Source organism: Rattus rattus, chromosome 5, assembly GCF_011064425.1.
Source record: "Rattus rattus isolate New Zealand chromosome 5, Rrattus_CSIRO_v1, whole genome shotgun sequence".
NCBI lineage: Eukaryota > Metazoa > Chordata > Mammalia > Rodentia > Muridae > Rattus > Rattus rattus.
In genome coordinates this window covers 81845658-81865702 of record NC_046158.1, presented here as the reverse complement: position 1 = coordinate 81865702, position 20045 = coordinate 81845658, and the positions used below count along the sequence as shown (strand labels likewise).

The window sequence follows — 20045 nt, the reverse complement described above, 5'->3', positions numbered from 1 at the left end:
AGAAAAAAAAAATGAAAATGAGAGAAAGAAACTCAGAGCCCAAGAGCAATTTCCTTATTGACCAGAAATCCCTTCATTAAACTTAGTTGATTAATTAATTAATCAACACTGCTGGGCTAAGGCTGTGATGGCCGCTCTGAAAATAAGCTCTACCAAGATGCCCTGAAGGCAGCCGGCCCAAGCATGGCGTCCTGACGCTGCCTAACTTAGAGACGTCACTGAGGTGCACCAGCAGAGTTCAAACCCAGGCCTGAATGTAACGCTTCCTCAGCACTCGGACACGAGACCTCTTCAGATACTGCGAGATCCGTCACAGACCCACCCGACCACAGCACAGGATGAAAAGCCGGACACTCACCCTCTGCTCAAGGTTCCAATCAGAAGATAAAGAGCTACTTCTCTACTTAGTGCGGAGGATTTAAACTGGGGCCCTGCACACACCAGGCACATCTCAGCAGGATGAGACCGGATCAAGAACAAAAGGTGAGCTGCACTTCCATACAAACTCAAGGGTTCCCCCAAGTGATAGTCACGGTTTCAACTTCAGCCTCCTGCGTGAGCTCTGTCTTGACTTCCCTCAGGGACAGACTGTGACCGGCAAGCTGAAATAAATGCCTTCCCTCCCAAGTTGCTCTCTATCAGGGTGTCCTGTTGCCTGAAAGTGCAACTATGACACCGAACAATTCTGCACCTTACTTCCCTAAAGAACATTAAAAACTTAAGTCTGTACAGAATATGGATTTTTTTCTAAACAAAATACAAAGAAAGCACAAGGGCTGCCCCAACGAGAGAGCAGACACTGAACGTCATAAACCAGGGAATATTAAACACAAGCATAAAATGGCCAGCTGTTAAAAGTAGTCACAGTTGTCCCAATTCATATTCCTTTCTAAGCCAATAGGAAGAAGGGAAAGTGACTTTTCTATATTTCTCTTACCTATGATAAACATGTCAATAGCAGCAGGATTCCGAGCCATTTGATCCTATGTGGAAAAAAACAATATAAATACATTTATTCTTATTCCTTACTAGATCTCAGGGAACAAGCAAAACAGACAAAAATTGAGTGTTCTAATCAATACTCAAATATTGCTGTTATGAGTAACTGTCTTCTAAGCCAAGCAACCACCATCCTGGAGAGTTCAGCTGCAGCCCCTCCCCCCTCAAAAGATCATCCCAGCTTTCCTGTGGAGAGTTTACATCCCATCTCCACACAGGAGCCCAGGAGGGCACACGGTTCTTACCTGCTCCCTACCACCTGGCATTTACAGAGGTAGGAAGACTAGGGCAGGGTCTCCATCTACACAGCTATGGGGAAGTCCTCAGGGCTGCTGGGTAAAGCTTTTGAGATGCAGCCGATTGGTGGAGGGGACCTGCATGCCTCTGAGTAGCCCTCACCTATGGCAGATTGGTGAACTTTGGTGGGCGCATGACTCGGTTTGTCACTGTGCCCTGCGGGGACAGGTAGAGTACTTTTGTCTCTTCTTGAGAAGAAATGTTAGCAATGCTTGTCAGTTCCTACTATTGTAATTTTTATCCTCAGGCTTACTATATAAAATGTTTGAAGGCACCTCTCCATGAGATGAAAACATAGTCTATTTCTAATAAGAGAAGTCATAAAACTATTCTTTGAGAACACATGAGCAAGTAGAAGTGAGAAGACGAACAGCTTGTCATCCTACAAGAAAGGGCGTTGAGTTCAGAGTTGAGAGACCTAAGCAACTTTAGGATGTTCAAAACCTAATTTTACATATTACAGTCAAGGACTTTGACAATAAGTTCCTCAGTTTTTTCTTATACTTAAAATGCCTTAAATGAATAACCACCTTCCATCTAAGCATGCCATGGCTTGTACTATTTGTCTACTGGCAAACCTTCCTTTCGGTATTCCATATCGCCATGTGAAGATATTAGTTCTCTGGTTAATAAAATATATGATGCTCTAGCCTATTTTATATCCCTGAAAGTAGCCAATGCATACATTTATATTATCATCAGAATACATACTAAAGCCATAGTCAAATACACTTCCTACTCACTGGGCACTGGTAGAACACTTCGTTTTTATTTCGGCCCTCTGCGGCTTCCACGGCTATGTACTGACTCAAGCCAGTATGTATGCAAAAGGTTAAAGGGAGACAGTATTTCAGTCCCTGTCTCTGCTGGAATCCTCCGGCAGCAGTGTCAACGTCTAATAAATCTTCAGAGCGGTAGTGATTTGACAGTGCCATGCTTCCCAGCAACCTGAGGATACAGACGCAAAACCATGAGAAGCAGAGCTACAGAAACAACAGTGCCACAGAACTATGTTTCATCTTTCTGACAAATAATTTCATACTGACAAACTTATTTTTCCTTTTGTTTAAAACAGACGAACATACACACAAAATCAGGGTCTTGCTATGGAGTCTTGGTCAGCTTGGTACTTGCTATACGTTGGCCTTAAACTTGAGGTAATCCTCCCGCCTCAGCCTCCAGAGAACTGAGATTATCATTATCAGCATTAGAATTGTGTGTCACCATGCCCAGCCACACACCGGTAACTTTTTAAGCACTGGTTAGCATACAAATTCTAAACCAAGAATATCAAAACCACTAACATTTCTATATATCAAATTCACTCGGTTAATAAGAAAAATTCTGATTTAGATTTTAAAATTAAATGTCTAAAAGTATAAATACCAGCCTTCTTAGAAGATATATAATTTCACTGTTTGTAAGGAACTTGGTGTGGTGGGGTTAAACTTAGAAAGATTAAGGTAGAAAGATGAGTGCAAATAGGGCTATAGTGGATCTTGGTCAGCTAGGGCTATACTAACCCTGTTTTACAACACACACACAAACCACACACACCACAAACACACACCACAGACACACACACACACACACACAAACCACACACACCCACAAACACACCACCCCCCACCCCCCACCCCCCACACACACACACACACACACACACACATACACACACACACATACACACCCATACATACACACACACACCACACCACCACAGACACACACACACACACCACACATAATAATCAAATAGCAAATACCTAAAAATCCCAGCTGTTCAGAAGACTGAGAAAGGAGAATAATGAGGTCGAGGCCAATGCAAACTGCACAGTAAGACTATGTCTACTACTATATACTGAACTGCCAGTACTTCTGTGATTTGCTATTTATGTATACTCATAATACATACACATATATTAATAGCTAATTTAATGAAAAAAGGGATACATTTTCTGACATTTTATCTTGAATCAACTTTTAGCTTATCTTATGAAAACAGAAATACTGGTCACTGGTAAAGAGTCCTCTCCAAGTCTGATGTCTTGGGATGTATGGATAGGTAAGATAGATAAGTAACTTTTTATTTTGATTATTTTGTTCTCTCTCTCTCTCTCTCTCTCTCTCTCTCTCTCTCTGTGTGTGTGTGTGTGTGTGTGAGAGAGAGAGAGAGAGAGAGAGAGAGAGAGAGAGAGAGAATAAGAACAGGTGCCAGAGGCATTGGTAGTCCCTGGAGTTGTAATTTCAGGCCGTTGTGAGGGTTTTGGGAACCTGGGACCTCTGCAAGAGCAGCATTCACTCTTAACCACTGAGCCATCTCTTCAGCCCCCTTAACTTGCCTGTTTATGAACCATCCCTGATACTTAGTATTCTGAGTACTATACTTTGTATTTTCAGTAGGATCTCATCAGAGAATCCCAGGACACACTCAACCCAGATTTGAAATCATTAACAACTTCCCCTAAGTCTTCACTATAGTGTTATTTCTCTTGTGTGCCTGGCCCTTTAAAGGATCCCCAGTTGCTAGTCAACTGGCCCTTTAAAAATTCTTGGCTGTTAGAACTGCTTGATCCTATGACCTTCAATGTTAGTTGCCTCTTGGATTTCTGGAAACAGGATAGGATATAAAAAACCAGGGAGCGGGGGTGGGGGTGTGGGGGGGTGGTAGAGTGAGAGAAGAGTTGGTGCTGAAAACATTAAGAGTCAGTTGAGCCAGGAGAAGAAGCTGAGCAGACAGGCTAGAACAGTTGTTACAGTCTTGGAGCTGCTCATGTTGGGAAAGCTGGGAGAAGAGACTGTTGGGAGAAACAGCTGAAAGGGGCTGGGCTGGAAACTGGGAGCAACGATTGGGAAAGAAATTAGATTCTTAAATCAATCTCAATCTCAATCTCTCTCTCTCTCTCTCTCTCTCCTCTCTCTCTCTCTCTCTCTCTCTCCTCCTCCCTCCCTCCCCTCCCTCCCTGTGTCCTTTATCCTTCTTTCTCTCCTACCCAGTGTTAGGGGGGAGAAACCAAGGGGATAAAGGACAGGAAAAAGAAGAACCCACAAAGTAGCATGGGCCAGCTCCACTACACACACAGTGCAACAGCAGTTCCAGCACCAGCAATGCGGTGCTCTCTTTGCATTCTTGGTATTTTATAAACACGGTATCTTTGAAATAGTTTAATTCCATAAAAGTACAAAAGGAACAGACACATTCAAAGTTTATAGCTTTAAAAACTGTATAAATTTGATGGTTACTATACAATCTTTTACGAAGAAACAAGAAACAACAAAGAACCCCAAACAAAAAGACTATAATGAATACAACTTACAAAGTTTATAAAAAGCCATTCAGTTACAGGATGTTCTTGATTATGACAAAACTCTACCTTCCTTAGTTTGGTGTACACAGCTCTGAACAAATCATGCTTTTTACTCGTACAGTAGACAGAACTTGCATCAAGTTCCTAAAACATTTTACCTAGCTTCTAACAGGGTAAACACATCACATCGAGCAGTTTAGTCAAATATACTCTCTCTCTCTCTCTCTCACACACACACACACACACACACACACACACACACATCCCTCCTGTGTCCCACAGCTGTCTTCTCCAATCAGATCTAATCATAAAAATGCACTGGCAGGAAAAATGCTTTTATAAGACACATTTATTTAGGTAAACTTGAACCTAATCTATAGATAATATAATATCTAATGAACTGCTATAAGGAAAAAGAAGAAATTTCCTCCTCTATATACTTGTGTGTGTGTGTTTGTGTGTAGCACATAAACATACATTCCTTATACATGTTTAGTAAAGATAGCTAAGACAAACTATGAGTAAAATATATTTACATTCTAGAAAGTAATACCCACTTCTGAAAATTTCTAAACCATCAAACGCCTTACCCTGGAACCACTAACTTCTGCCCATTGTGGATCCGGTATGAGCAGCGATAGTCATCGGGGAGCTTGCAACCGATCTGAGCTTCTACTGCATCCAGGTCTTCCTCACGCGCACCCTCTGCAAATACACAGCAAAGGAGGGGTGTGCACGCACAATCAGACTGCAATATAGTAGGTCAGCTCTCAGCAAAGAAACAATCTTATGGCAAGTGAATTCTCTTTAAAATACACTGTCAAAATACCAGGCCATGAATTGGAAATTAATTTTAAACACTAAACAAGGTGGTTAGTTCCCTCTCAACATGGAAAATACTGGCACAAAGAACTGGAAAGAGGCACCAATGAGATGAACAATTAATTTATTACATTATAACAAAAATCTCCTGTCTTGCTTTTCCAAATCTAATACATGCGTACTTTGTTTAAAAACTGCTCTGAAAGTTCTCTCAGTGATGTCACTCTAGAGTTTCAATGTGATCCTTTAAGGGAAATGGAGGTATCAGATAGATGTAGGTTCATGCTGTGAGAAGTCACTAAGCTGTCTCGATTGCACACTTGAAACACGGCCTGCATTCTAGCTGTCACAAACAGAAAAACCTACAATTATCAAGAGAAGTGATGCTCTTCCAAACAACTGCCCCTCAGGTCCTTGGACCAAACCTCTCACTACTCAATGATTATGGCAGAAAGACTAATGAAGACATAAAGAAAAAATGTAAAACAACCAGCCACCACCACCACCACTAACACACTTCACAAACTAGCCAGACGTGGTGGCACACTGCTAGGAGTGAACTCGAAAAAGGAAAAACAGAAACAAAACAGTCAAACAAAAACGCAAGAGCTAATGTAATTTGAAAAAGATTATTTATTATATACAAGTACACTGTAGCCATCTTCACACACACCAGAAGAGGGCATTGGATCCCATTACAGATGGCTGTGAGCCACCATGTGGTTGCTGTGATTTGAAATCAGGACCTCTGGAAGAGCAGTCAGTTGTTTCTCCAGCCCCAATGTAGGCATTTGAAATCACCTTGTTTTTAGGTAACTGCCAATTCTAAAGCAAGAAGCCGAGTTTAGCTTTGGGTAATAATAGGGCGGATGAATCAAAAAAGTAGGATTCAGAATCCTCAAAGAGAAAAGCACTTGTTCAAACACACACACACATGGTTTTGGCCAGGTTACAGAAAGCCTATGGGGAAAGTGAGCTGGAAACAGCCAGTCCTCACACACTAGGAGTCCAGGCTTTCCAAGGTCACCAACCCTAAGCAAGATTAAGGGGAACAACGCATTGAGGACTTGAAGGGGAAGCAAGGAAACCTCCAGAAGAAAAAACTATTACCCCAAGACCTAAGCAGTGCTTTGCAGTCACTCAGAAGATCTGAGCCTCAATAATAAAGAGAGGAGCTGACTGAAGAGCAGGCAAAGGCGCAGGCATGGTGACGAGAGCTGTGATCCTAGCCACGGGTTTCCGGGGCAGGATATATGCTAAAAATTAAAGTCACAAAAACTTAACACTAGGAGCTCTGATGGGCTCAGTGATGGGCTAACGTGCATAGGGACCTGAGCTGGAGCCCAAATACCCTTCCATAAAACAGGGAGGGACGTGATCAGAACTAAAGCTTCTTCACTGTCCAGAAAGTGGTAACATACTAAATTCCATTAGACTTCAATAAGTCAAAAAGATGCGTATTTTTAATCTACATTGTGAACACTAAAAGAGAAATATGAAGGGAAAGAAAAGGAATTAAACATAGATTAAAAACATAAAAATAGAGAGTGACCATATTTAAATGACACGGCCAAGTTCAATATATTAGGGAATAAGTTAAAATATCAATAAGCCAAGTCATCCAGTGAGAGACAGGCCAGGTAAAGAACAAGGCCTAAAGAATGTGGTGCAGAGGGAGAGCTCAGAATGTGTTAGGCCTTAGTTTCAATTTTAGCACCAAAGAAATAAAAAAGAATTCTACCCAAGATATCCATCTTAATGTAGACACAGAGAGAAAAACTAGGACAGCTTCACTCGGATCCCATGAGATAGAGTTTAAGTCAAATAGCTTTATTAAAACTAATAGAGAACTCTCATAAAGACAATAGTGAAAGGTTTAAATAGTGAAAGGTTTAAATAGTGAAAGGCTTAATTATCACAGCACACACAGACATCTTTCCCTCATAAAATTACACTGAAGAGAGACAGCAGGCTAAACAGTGAAGTACCAACTACAGTCCCAAACATATATATTCTTTAATGTCAGAGATAAGACAGCAAAAGAACGGATTTACAAGCAGTGGATTATTCTTCACTGCTGCATGCAGCTTAAAACATACTGATTTTTTGCCCATTTTGCAAGTAATTGTGAGGCTAGGACAGCCCAGGCAAGGCTCCTGCTGAAGCACCTCTCCCACAACAGTGCATACCTGGCCCCTATACTCTAGGCTTAGCTGAGAGGGGGTGGAGTACACTGAGCCCACTCCCCAGGAAACCAAGCCAGCAACTTGTTATTTGTTTCTACAGGTCGGAAGTTCTAGTACAACTGGACCCTCTCTGTGTTTAGATGACGATGTTGGAACCATGGTGTCAACTAGGCTGATAGCTCATCTTACCTATCTGTTGCTTCAGAGCCTCTTACAAGGTCACTTGAGTATTTGCAAAATTCAGCAACTGCAGTTTTTTCAGTGAGGCCCTGAGTGCCTAGAAGCCCCTGACACTCCTCACTCTGTAGCCTTCTCCTCAACACATCAGCCTGTTTGCTTATTCAGTCAGTGAAAAAGCACACGATGGATCTCTCCACCTTCTGAAAGGTCCAGGGCCTTTTAAGAATTTACTTGGTTAAGTTAGGGCCATTCAAGATACTTTTCTTTTTAATTAATGAGTTCAGGTTCAATTCATTTGGGAACTTAACTATAATTTTTATTTCAAGTAATTATAATACATTAAATAACAGAAATCAAAATGATTTGTTATATCTCTGCCAACATTTAAGGAGAAATAATTGTACGTGAATGCATACCAAAGGCTGAGAATCTTGGTGAGCGACTTCAGAACCCTGCCCAGTAGGAAATTTCACCAAGTTTTTCGGTAACTAATAGAGACACAAAAAAAGGCTAGAGAGATGGCTCAGTGGTCACTAGCATTGGCTCCTCTCGCAGAGGACCTGGGTTCAATTCCCAGAGTCCACATGGAGGATGGCTCATAGCCATCTGTAACTTCTTTTCCAAGGAATCCGATGCCCTTTTATGGTCTCCAAGGACAATAGGCACAGCATATGTTGCACAGATGCACATGTAGATAAAATGCCCACACACATAAAATATATTTTTAGACCTTTTTTTCTTAAGATTTATTTTATTTATATGAGTACACTGTCACTGCCTTCAGACACACCAGAAGAGGACATCCTATCCCATTGAAGATAGTTGTAAGTCACCATGTGGGTGCTGGGAATTGAACTCAGGGCCTCTAGAAGAGCAGCCCTTGATCTTAACTGCTGAGCCATCTCCCCAGCCCTTAAGTCTTTTAAAAAAAAATAAACAAATAATGGGAAGTGAGTGGTGGCAGCAGTGCACATCTTTAGTCCTGGCACTTGGGACACAGAGGCAGGTAGATCTCTGTGAGTTCAAGGTCAGACTGGTCTAGAGCCAGTTCTAGGATAGCCAGGGCTATATAGAGAAACCCTGTGTCAAAAACCAAAACAAAGAAGCAAGCAAGCAAACGAACAAAATAAAACAACAAAAATCAGGTGAGGTGGCCCAGAGGCTAACAGTGCTTACTACCAACCCTGGGACCCACAGGTGGAAGAAGAGAACTGATTCCTGAAAGCTGGCCTCTGAACAAGTGTCACGGAATATATGATGGATCTCTAAATCTAAATACACACTCTAAATAAAATGTAATTTTAAAATATATCATCTGAAGAGACGGCTCAGTTGGTAAAGGGCTTCCTGCGTAAGCATGAGACCCTAAGAACCCTAGTGCGCAGGTAAAAAGTGGGATGTGCTGATAACACCTATAATAATACTTGGGAGGCAGACAGGGAAAGGCTTGAGGTTTGCCAGCCACCAGTCTAGCCCAATCTGTGGGCTTCAGGTCTACTGAAAGACCCAATCTCCAAAAATATTGGAACAGTTGGGTCATTTCCAGTTCTGGCTGAGAAGAAATAACATAACTTTTAAAGAAAAAAAATATTCTGAGGTTGAGGATTTAGCTCAGTGGTAGAACGCTTGCCTAGCAAGTGCAAGGCCCTGGGTTCGGTCCCCAGCTCCGAAAAAAAAAAAAAAATTTCTATTGTTATGAGTCTAAGTGTCTTGCCTGCATATATGTGTAGTGCCTGGGAAGCCAGAAGAGATGGAAAGCAGTTAAGAAGACACCCAACATTGCCTCTGGCTTCTACATGTATGCATACATGAAATGTATATGATATACACATAAAATTAATTTTAAAAGCATTTAAGACAAACTAATCTGATTAGAGAGAAATTTATATCCCTAAATATACTAGAGAGTCTAATTTAAAAAAAAAAGGTAGAAAAAAAATCTATGGCCTAAGTCAGCAGGAATCATAGTAAATTAAAAATCAAGAAATTAATAAAATTAACAATTTACCAAACCAGAAAGCCTCAAGCCTTGAAGAGGCTTTGTGAAACTGGAGCTGGGATCTGTTCTCCCTGACTCTCATTAGAGCCTGTCTTTCTGAAATAGCGTTCCCTTTCTCTTCAGCTTCCCATTGTAATGTCTCATGAAAATGTCACTTTCAGACAAACCACGATGCCATGATGCATTTATTAGAAGGCAGAATACATGGTTTTAGTGGATGGAATAGGATGGAACCCTGGGAGTCCCCCATTAATACCACCATAGCTTATCCTCCAAGAGGAAATGAGTGATAACAGTCACCTAGCACAGGGCAGCTGCTTCAAGAGGACAGACATCATCTGAAAACAAGCCTGCAGTGGTGATAAGTAAAATAGCTAACAGTTTATAATAACTGCTACTAAGTACAAAGGTAGACATGAAAGTAAGTGTTTCATACCACTGATTTAGTTTCCAAAAACCCTGTAAGGAAGATAACAACTGTCTTTTTGTAGGGATAGTACTACCCGTAGGGCATACAAGACCAAGTGCACCATCAAAAAGTAAACGGTGAAGTCAGGAATTGACTAGGGGGCCTCACTTTGGCAGAATAATCTTTTCTTCAGTTGTGGTTGCTGGGAGAGGACTGAGCCCATTGTGTTTTGAATATCTGCGGTCTCTTTAAACTGTCACTCCATATTAGGGCATTTGGAGTGTGAGAGTGCGGTATGGTTGTTCTTTTGGACAGACTTGTAGCTGCTTTTTCTTTTGTCCTTTGGTATTCCTAGCTCCTGTGTCTGTTCTGTATCTAAGCGGTCAGATTCCTCGGCCACTTCGCTCCACTCCTAGGTGCCAGTTCTCAGGGCTTGCCAGGAGTTTTGGATTAAGGTTAACTGGGAATATTTACAGTGCTGGGGATACTAGGAATTTCAGGCTTATGAATTCCACACTAAGTTAAGCACGTGGCTGCTGACCTCAGGAGCCACCGTCCTCACTCAGCTTTAAGGTTATATAGGTGTCAGGTTAAAAAGGAAACTTAGCAGCAGATAGGCAAAGACAGGATGGTGTTTGTGGAACATCCTGAGGCTGTTAGTTGTATGTTTTCAAATCATATTTCCTTGTATATTGGCTTAGAAGTGAGGTGGGAGTTCTTTAAAGGAAAAAACAGTAAATATTTTAAGATCGTAGGACTGACCTATGGTTTCTGTGACAGAGACTTGTGTTTAACCCTGCTGTTAGGCTGTTATTTTTGGAAAACAGCCTCAGACAATACAGAAACAAATGGGGGTGGCTGGGTTCCAATGAAAAGGATTTACCCTCTTAGCAATTAATTTACCAAACCCTGACTAATTACTAGTACCTTCACTTCACATTGAAGAAAAGATACAAAGAGAATTTAGGTGGCCTGTTTGAGGACTAGTAAGCAACAGAACTAAACTCTAGTCTTGGCTTCTGATAAATTGTCATAGCTTCCTTTCTGAGTAGGTGAAAGGAGAAGAGAGTAGGTGAGTATTTATCGAAAGCAGTAAGGCACTTTATAAATAAATATACACATGACATTTCCCTCCTTCTGCACTTCTCTCAGGTGGGTGGCATTAGCTCATTGTTTTGGAGAACAAGGTCAAACAGATGCAAACACACACTTTCTCTCTCTCTTATCTTTCTCTCTCTCTCTCTCTCTCTCTCTCTCACACCCACACACACACACACACACACACACACACACACACACACATACACATCACCACTGCAGGCTTGTTTTCAGATGATGTCTGTCCTCTTGAAGCAGCTGCCCTGTGCTAGGTGACTGTTATCACTCATTTCCTCTTGGAGGATAAGCTATGGTGGTATTAATGGGGGACTCCCAGGATTCCATCCTATTCCATCCACTAAAACCATGTATTCTGCCTTCTAATAAATGCATCATGGCATCGTGGTTTGTCTGAAAGTGACATTTTCATGAGACATTACAGTGGGAAGCTGAAGAGAAAGGGAACGCTATTTCAGAAAGACAGGCTCTAATGAGAGTCAGGGAGAACAGATCCCAGCTCCAGCTCCCAAAGCCAGCATGTGCACGGCTCCACCTAGTGAGCAAGTCTGGAACTTCAGGCGGAAAGCACACAAGCAGTAATAAGTGTATCTTTGTGGGTATTATCAAATCACATGGAAATAACTTGTTAATATTTCCAGCCATAATTAGATAATATACCAGAGCATGGATCCTGGGGTCAAATCAACCTCAGTTCAAATCTGTTTTACTACTTTGTAAATACCAAACAAAAAGGTTTTCTCACTCTGCTGCTATTCTTACATGCTTAAAGAGTCAGTGCTTTCCTAACATTTGATAGACACCAGCAAGAAAAGGTGCTGATACAGGCTTTCAATTAAAGAATAATCTTGGGCTGGAGAGATGACTCAGTGGATAAAGCACTTGTCACATAAGCATGACGACTGGAGTTTGGCTCCCCAGAAACCACATAAGAGCTGAGCATGTGAAGCGACCTACCTGTAATCCAGCTTGTGTGAAGTAGAGACAGGGAGGGATACCTGGGGGAAAGTGGCTAGCTGAAACAGCTCGACCAGCGAACTCAGGAAAAAGCCCGACCTCATTAATAAAGTGGAGGACAATCCAGAAAGACATGTGATATCCTCTAACTTCCACACAGGGATGTGAATACATCCATGTGAGTATATATACACACAAGAATACCACAAAAATACACACATAACAACAACAATATTAATAACAACAATAATCATTTTTAGGACTGGGGGTATAGTTCCATTGTTGAATACTTGCCTAAAATGCATGAGGCCCTGGGCTCAATCCTCATCATTGCAAAGAATAAAAATAAATCATAGTGGTTATTCTCAAGCAATCAGCATTGTTTTTATATAAAATAAATATAATGATAAAGTAGTTCAGTTTTTTATTCTAATAACCACATGGGTTCTTGGACCAATCAAAGGAGAGCAGATCTTAACAATACCAGCATTGTACTTCGTTGGCTAGTGAAGTGTAATGGTGACCTAGAAGATGTTGAATTAGTCAGGTACACAGCGGATCCGAAGTTATTTAAACTTCTCTTTCTTTACTAACTAAAATGTGGATAGGGGACCCTGTATTCCCAGTACCTTTCAGAGATAAAACCATCCGAGGACACCTAGGCTCCAAGTACTTCTTGAGGTCATCCCAGGCCTTTTTAATAGCAGCATAATGGTTGATGTATCTTCCTACATCTGAGTAAGTAGCTATGAAGAGCGATTTCCAGCACTGATTCTTCCGGGCTTTCTCTTCCCTAGATTTAAAAAAAAAAAAGATTAAAAAAATCTTTTGAAATGATATTAACATATCTTTTTTCTTTTCCTTTGCCTTTTGAGTTAGGGTCGTATGGAGCACAAGCTGGCCTTAACTATGATGTAGGTAAGGATGGCCTTGAACTTCTGATCCTCGTGCTTCTAGCTATCAAGCAGTAGAATTAAAAATGTGTACCACAGACCTGGCTTAGCATGTATTTTTGATATTTACCAACACACTTTTACTGGGAGTTTGTGGTAACTCTGCCTTTCTATTTTAACTTATTTTTTAGCTACAAAGAGAACGAGATAGCAAGAAGTGATACGTCAACAAGATTTAATAGTTACTACTGTCATGGTAGGGTGATTGGTCATTTATTTTCTTACTTTCTGCTTAATTTTTTTTCAAGTTTTCCAGTTTTTTTTTCTTTCTTTCTTTTCTTTTTTTTCGGAGCTGGGGACCGAACCCAGGGCCTTGCGCTTGCTAGGCAAGCGCTCTACAGCTGAGCTAAATCCCCAACCCCAAGTTTTCCAGTTCTTAACAAAATATATGATATACTTATCAGTACAAATTTTAACCTAAATATGTATCAGTTGAAAACAAACTTAGGTAGCTCTGGCTGGCATGAACTATACTTCCCCCCGCCCTTTACCTACCAAGTGCTGAGGTCATAGGTGTGAGCTTCAATTGAACCTGGCTTCAATTATAACTACACAAAAGGCAGGCACATGCAGTGTCCCAGTTTTGAGGATATTTAGAACCTAATGGCATAATATTGCTCTAGCACATCTCCACTGATCAGCCCAAGAGAAATAACCAAACAAATACGTGATCTAACATCTTCCATTGCCTGAATTATACAAACATTTCTTGAGTGTTCACTTGGACACTGAGGACATTAAAAAAATGCACGCTATTTTCCCCTTCAAAAAGTAGTCTAATCATGAGCCTTTAGAGAATAAAATGTAAACTTAATGGAGGACAAGCAACCACAGAAGGTACTTGAAAGTTCAGTCAAGTGGGCTTAGAGAACTGAAGGGCTTAAGGGGAAACTGAACGGGGAGAGTTTAGAAGGCTGTGTTTGGGGGTTGGAGGGGCAGATTTAAGGGGGAACACTAGGAACACTACAGAAGACATAGGAAAGCTCTGAAGAAGCCCTCGAGGGGCAATAACCTGAAGCAAGCTGCAGTGACCAGGTGAAGGCAGTGGAGACTAGCCAGGAGGAAAGGCTAGTGAACATGTGAACGCAGGGAAAGCCTGAGTCCCAGGAGGACTCCTAATGCTGGCTGGGCTTTGGGATGGGCACTACCATGTAGAATCAAAGGTTTAGATACGATGTGAAGGAAAGGATAAATCAATGCAGAGTATTTTGCTTCTTTTCAAACAGTGTACATAACTCAGGTTAGCTCAAACTCAGGATCTACGACCACTGTCCTCCAGCGTAGACTAGGTGTGTATCACCACACTGGACTCCAGGTGTACATTGTGTTTGTTTGTTTTCGAGGAGGGGGCTTAAGGAGGAATAAAGCACCTTTTTATTAATATATAGTCTTACTATAAATACACGCAGCTTTATCAACAAGGCCGGGTGTAGGTCAACTGGGGAGTGCTTGCCTAGCATGTGAGGTCCTGAGTACAGTCCCCAGCACTGTAAAAACTGGGCTGTGATTTTAAAGGTTACTCATGGAAACTGTTTCTATATTTCTATCCTCTTATACCTCTGGTCCTTGATTTACAAATTTTATATACAGCAGGTGATGCCCCAAAGCGAAAGATTGAGTACTTATCAACACCTCAAACTCCCCTTCCTCCTTTTTCCTCCTCCCAATTCTTGACAGCTGTTATTAAGTTTTCCCTTGGGAAAACTAGGATCTTCAGCTTTAAAAAGTTGCCCCTGGCTTCCCATAATTGAAAAAGCACATTAGGTACTCTTGCCTTTCCTTCCACATCTCCTAAATCTTGCTGTCATCTATGTTTTTATTCTGGCAATGTGGTAACTTAGACTGGATTCAGAAACAGAAACTAGGGTTGGAAAGGAAAACTAGTACATACTAGCATTATAGTAGGCCAAGGTCAGGATTCAAGACTACATATTCTGCATTAGAAGCTGGAAAGGGGGAAGGACAAGGGGCTCAGAGCATCACTGGAAACAGAGTTAATGAAGGGGAAGCATCAGTATGCAATGGCTACACTTCACTAACATATACTGTATGTTTTATAGCATGTCATAAGGAACTAAAAGCAAGGTTTCAGAAAGCTCCAAATACAATGAATAATACTTAAGGAGATGAAAATGCAAATTAGCCTTCTTATTATAAACTGTATATGTCCACCAAATTATACTTTATCCCATAAACATAAGCAAGTATTGTATATCAATTAAAAATTACTCTAGGCAGCAGTTCTCAATCTATGGGTCATGAACCCTCTGAGGGTTGAATGACCCTTTCACAGGGGTCACCTAAGACCATCCTGCATATCAGAAATTTACCTTATGATTCATAACAGTAGCAAAATTACAGTTATGACGTAACAATAAAAATAACTTTATGGTTGGGGTTCACAACATGAGGAACTGCATTAAAGGGTGAATGTATGAGGAAAGTTGAGAACCACTGCTCTAGTTCCAAGTGTGGTAGTTCACACTTGCAATCCCAGCAAGAGAGGCTGAAGCAGAAGGACTGCCCCAGTCCTGCACTGCCCCCGTCTCCAACAATGAAAATTTACTCTTAAAAAACTACACCCTGTCCACAAAGGAAGGAATGTTCACAGAATACTTACTCAGTTATCAGCCAGTATTTTTTGCAATGTCTTCTCCACAGTGGATCATGAGTTGATAGCTGGCTAAGTCTTCGACTAACATAGCAACAACTGGCAGTAACCAGATTCAGTTAGTATAAAAGGGGAAAAATAAAAATCAAAGATTAAAATAGTAATTGTTAAATGTTAAATTTAAATTCCTTTTGTCCCTCTTATTTCTACTTACTACCCATAAAACTGCAACGCAGTATCTTTTAAAATCTACCTAATGTGTAAGTTAGTATAATTACCCTGTGGGTAATAAGGAGAAAGCAACATACTATCTCAGAGTCAAATTAAACTCCCAGTAGACTGATACAGTTCAACTGAACACAGTTGAGCAAATATGCACTAAACCCGTTAGAGCTTGGCGACAGGCTGGATACTTGGCGAAGTTGGACAGACTATAATGGGCAAGAAAGAAACTGCAGTATGTTGGATGAGTCTGTAGACAAAATAGGATTCAACTCCACTCACTTCCACAGACATTGACTGAGGGGTCATGTCACCTCAGCTTAAAATTCTCATTATTACCTAAAGCTTTGAACTCCAAGTCTGTTCTTACAAGAGGCTACATGATCTCACCAGCCACACTCCATGCAGCTGCCTATTAGTCATTACCACCTTAAGCAAGACCAGCTTTCTAGTCTTTCTAGTTGAACAGGCCACACTATTGTTAACAGACCCATCAGCCTCGCAACAGTGTCCCCTTCACCAGGACAGAACTGCACTCTGCCACACGTCATGCCTTCAACTGTGAGTTGGTCATCTTGTCTTCCACACTCCTCCCTAGGGAAATATACACACACCTTCCCAATATTTGGCCCCTCTTGTAATTACACACTTGTTTGACTTTCCATCTTGTCTATAGTAGTCAAGCTACATAAAAAAGACCATGACTCTCTAATTCACTATTGTAATCCTACATTTAACTGGCACATGGCAGGCACGCAAAAATAAATAAATAAATAAATAAATAAATAAATAAATAAATAAAACAACAAACCTGAACAAATGAATAAAAAAATAAACAATCCTTACACTCTAGCAGCACACAGTTACTACAAACTCTGTAGTTGAAGAAGATAGAGGGAGAGCGAAGTATTCTGGGCAAGGATCGGAGCATACACAGCCATGTGCAAGCGTGTGGTGTGCCATCTGATGAACTGTGTAAATGTGATAGTGGAGGAGACAGCCTGACAGGCCTCAGATAATAAGCTAACGGATAAGAGCCTTAAATACTGCAGAAGTTCAAGGTCCAGTGTGTAAACACAGCTATCACAGGCTTTTAAGAAGAATGACAGCTAAATTGGTCTTTAAAAGATAACTCTGGCAGCAAGCAATCAAAGAAAGAAGGCTGTCTAAATAAGAAGTTATAGCAATAAAATATTTCAGATGAAATACATTTGAGCTGGCCGGCCTTTCCCACAGAAAAACTTTCTCTGCGTTAGTACAGGCTGAATGGGGGGGAGGGGCTGTGTGTTTTAACAGGTATGAGTAGAGGCCACAACAGAAAACCCAGAAAATACCTCTGCGACCACTTAGCTAGTCCAACCAACAGCTACCTGTAACTCCAAGAAACCTGCACCTCTTAAAGGCCCCTAAAACAAAGGACACAATCATCAAATTCCCAGGATCCAGTAATCAATCAAAAAACAAAAATGTGTCTTCCCCACATGAGAGGGCCATTTTGCATCCTCTACAAATATACAGCGGAGAACAAGAAACCCAGGCCATGCTGTCAAGAATGTAAACAATTCTGACACAGGGTGAGGGTGACAAGAGAGGGGAGCACAGCAGGGACATTTGTCCCTCCATCTTAAAACAGTCCTGACTTCTGGAAGAATTCTCGAATTCCTAGTGTTTATTTTTGGAGTAAACGTTTGTCATCTGGGAAACCCTGAGGTGACTGCAGTCACCTGTAAAGGCCTCACCGGAAGTCGGTGACAAAACACAAAATCCAACCACCCACCAGAAAAAAAGGAAAACTGACAGCCAAAAAAGTCGCAGACACAAATCAAAGTGCACGCTGCCCGCGATCACGATGGCATCAGAGAGCCAGAAGGTTGAAGGCCTCCTCGCGCGCGTTCTACCTGTCCACGAGGGCTCTGGTCATCCTGGACCTAGGCCCGACAGGGATGCGCGTGGGCCGAGACAGTGGCCTTTCCACAGCGCTAGACCAGGCCCCAAAGGGCCAGTGAGGGTCCGCGGGGTGCAGCACCAGAAAGCCACCTCTCTTCCGCAATCGGCCTAGCTGAGGCTTGAGGAAGAGGGCGCTAAGTTCCCGGGGGTCTAGACCTGGGCAGGAGTAAGGCCTGGATGCCCAGACCCCACCTCCCAGTCTCCTTCAGCCCTCCGGGGTGTTCTGCGGGATAACGGCCGCCCTGCAGTCACCCTGCTGCGGAGGGAGCCCTGGTCCAGTCGGCGACCCGGGCCTCCCTCCCTGCCTCCTTCCACGTTCCCACCCCTGCCGAGAGCACCGCCCCATTACTTGATTAGGTCCCTGTAGTCCACGAAGGATAAGATGAGAAGCAGAGGGTCGGTGGGCAGCGACTCCAGGGTCAGCAACCCTGTCTCGGCCTCTACGGCAGCCATCTTGCCCGGCCCGCTGCAGCCTGGCACCACCCCGGCCCCGCCCCCGCCGCCCGAACCGCTCCGCGGCCGCTTGCACAGGTTAGTTATGTAACTGTCACCCGGCCCCGCCCCCGGGATGCCCCGCCCACCCCGAGGCCTGCCCTGCGGGGGCGCTGCTGTCTTGCGCTGTCTCAGGTCATCAGCTGATCCGCATTTCCGTTCAAATCTCTTCTCCTAAGCTTAGCCAGACCCCTGCCAGTCTGTTTCCGAGTCTTCTAACTCTTCTTCCACATATTCTATATCTCGTATTCTCAAAGCCTCTCCCTAAATCTCACACTAACCGTACCTGGCCTTTGGGTCCCAAACCCATTGCTTCATGTCCAATCCACGATCTCTATTGTCAGCTTCAGACTCCCCTCACCATTCTCACTCCCACCTGCACTTTAAATTGCTGCTCTGAGCCTTGTCCACTTAGTAAGGAAGGAATGATGGGAAAGAGACACAGGGGAAGGCACTCCAACTTTGAAATGATAGGGAGGTTATAATTCTTCCACGGCCCACAAAGCAAAACCATCCTAAAAAAAAAACAAAAAAAGACCTCTGGGTAAATTCCTTGTCTAAGATACCCAACAAATATTAATTGCCCAAGCCCTTGTCACCAGGCTTCTAAACCTACCCATCCCCGAGAAAGTTTCTTCCAACTTCTTAGTGCAAGAAATAATCAAATGTGACTATTTCCCATTAAGTACTATAACACTTGTGTTTAGGACAAGGAAATTTGATTCATTTTTAACCTTCTGAGCACACCCCTCTTGATAAGCATAAGTTTGTGTTATCTAGACACAATAGTTGGTGTGGTGGTCTTTTCCTTTTCAACCTCAAATTTATTTCTAACATCAGGACAGAGGAGGACAGGATGTAGCCTGCCCCTCTGATTTAGTGCCACAGGCATGGGGACTGAACGGAGTAAGACCCCTGTAGGACGGGAAGGCGCAATTCATCAGCTTCGTAAAGATGCTATTGAGGTGAGTGTAGAACAGGTATGCTGGGCAGTGAGCAAGGAGTAACTTCTCTTCTGTTGGTTCCACAGGGGCCGTGACGTGAGAGGTGTGGGAATCCAAAAGGCTCCACAAGCCAGTCACTTATTCACTTGACTGATCCAATAAGCCCCTCAGGCATGAATTCACAGCTCCTATCTTACCATGGACATCCATCTTGGCCCTGAAGCCTGGGTAGTACTGACAGGAACACAGTACTGGCTCAGCTCTTTAGAATGTGGAAGGGTCACCCCATAACATCTGGTTGGGGAAGAGACAAACTCAGGTAGTCCTAGAGAGCATTCTAGGCTATGTCAAGTTGACAGGTAAAGCTAGCTAGAACTTTGAACAAAATGCTAAAGTTTTAAATGAACACAAGATCACACAGTTCCACACTGACACTTGAGGCCAAAGGGGGGAGGGAATGTACCTCTAAATGCATGCTTTTGTTTATTTTTAAATGATTAATTTCCCCTCCGTTAAAAGGCCTACAAGGTCTTGGAGGTGGAGCAGGCAGTGACTGAGGGCAAGCTCTAGAGGGTTTAGAAGCTTCTAAAATGATAGCCTACA

General features: G+C 42.4%; 1 protein-coding gene and 1 non-coding gene across 4 annotated transcripts in view; both read right to left on the bottom strand.

The window, feature by feature from the left end:
* Window positions 1-18489, bottom strand: part of Fbxo3 (F-box protein 3) — a 30943-nt gene extending 12454 nt beyond the window's left edge. For all 3 annotated transcript variants that reach the window (XM_032903820.1, XM_032903821.1, XM_032903822.1), the window contains exons 1-6: window positions 18356-18489; window positions 15847-15936; window positions 12903-13066; window positions 5195-5309; window positions 2040-2244; window positions 938-983 (exon numbers count right to left, since the gene is read on the bottom strand). In XM_032903820.1, the coding sequence (XP_032759711.1) occupies window positions 938-983; window positions 2040-2244; window positions 5195-5309; window positions 12903-13066; window positions 15847-15936; window positions 18356-18459 (724 nt within the window). In that variant the 5' untranslated portion in view covers window positions 18460-18489. The remainder of the gene's footprint in view (window positions 1-937; window positions 984-2039; window positions 2245-5194; window positions 5310-12902; window positions 13067-15846; window positions 15937-18355) is intronic.
* On the bottom strand, window positions 7550-7688 carry LOC116902630. The gene has a single exon (XR_004388207.1).
* Window positions 18490-20045: the final 1556 nt, after the last annotated feature.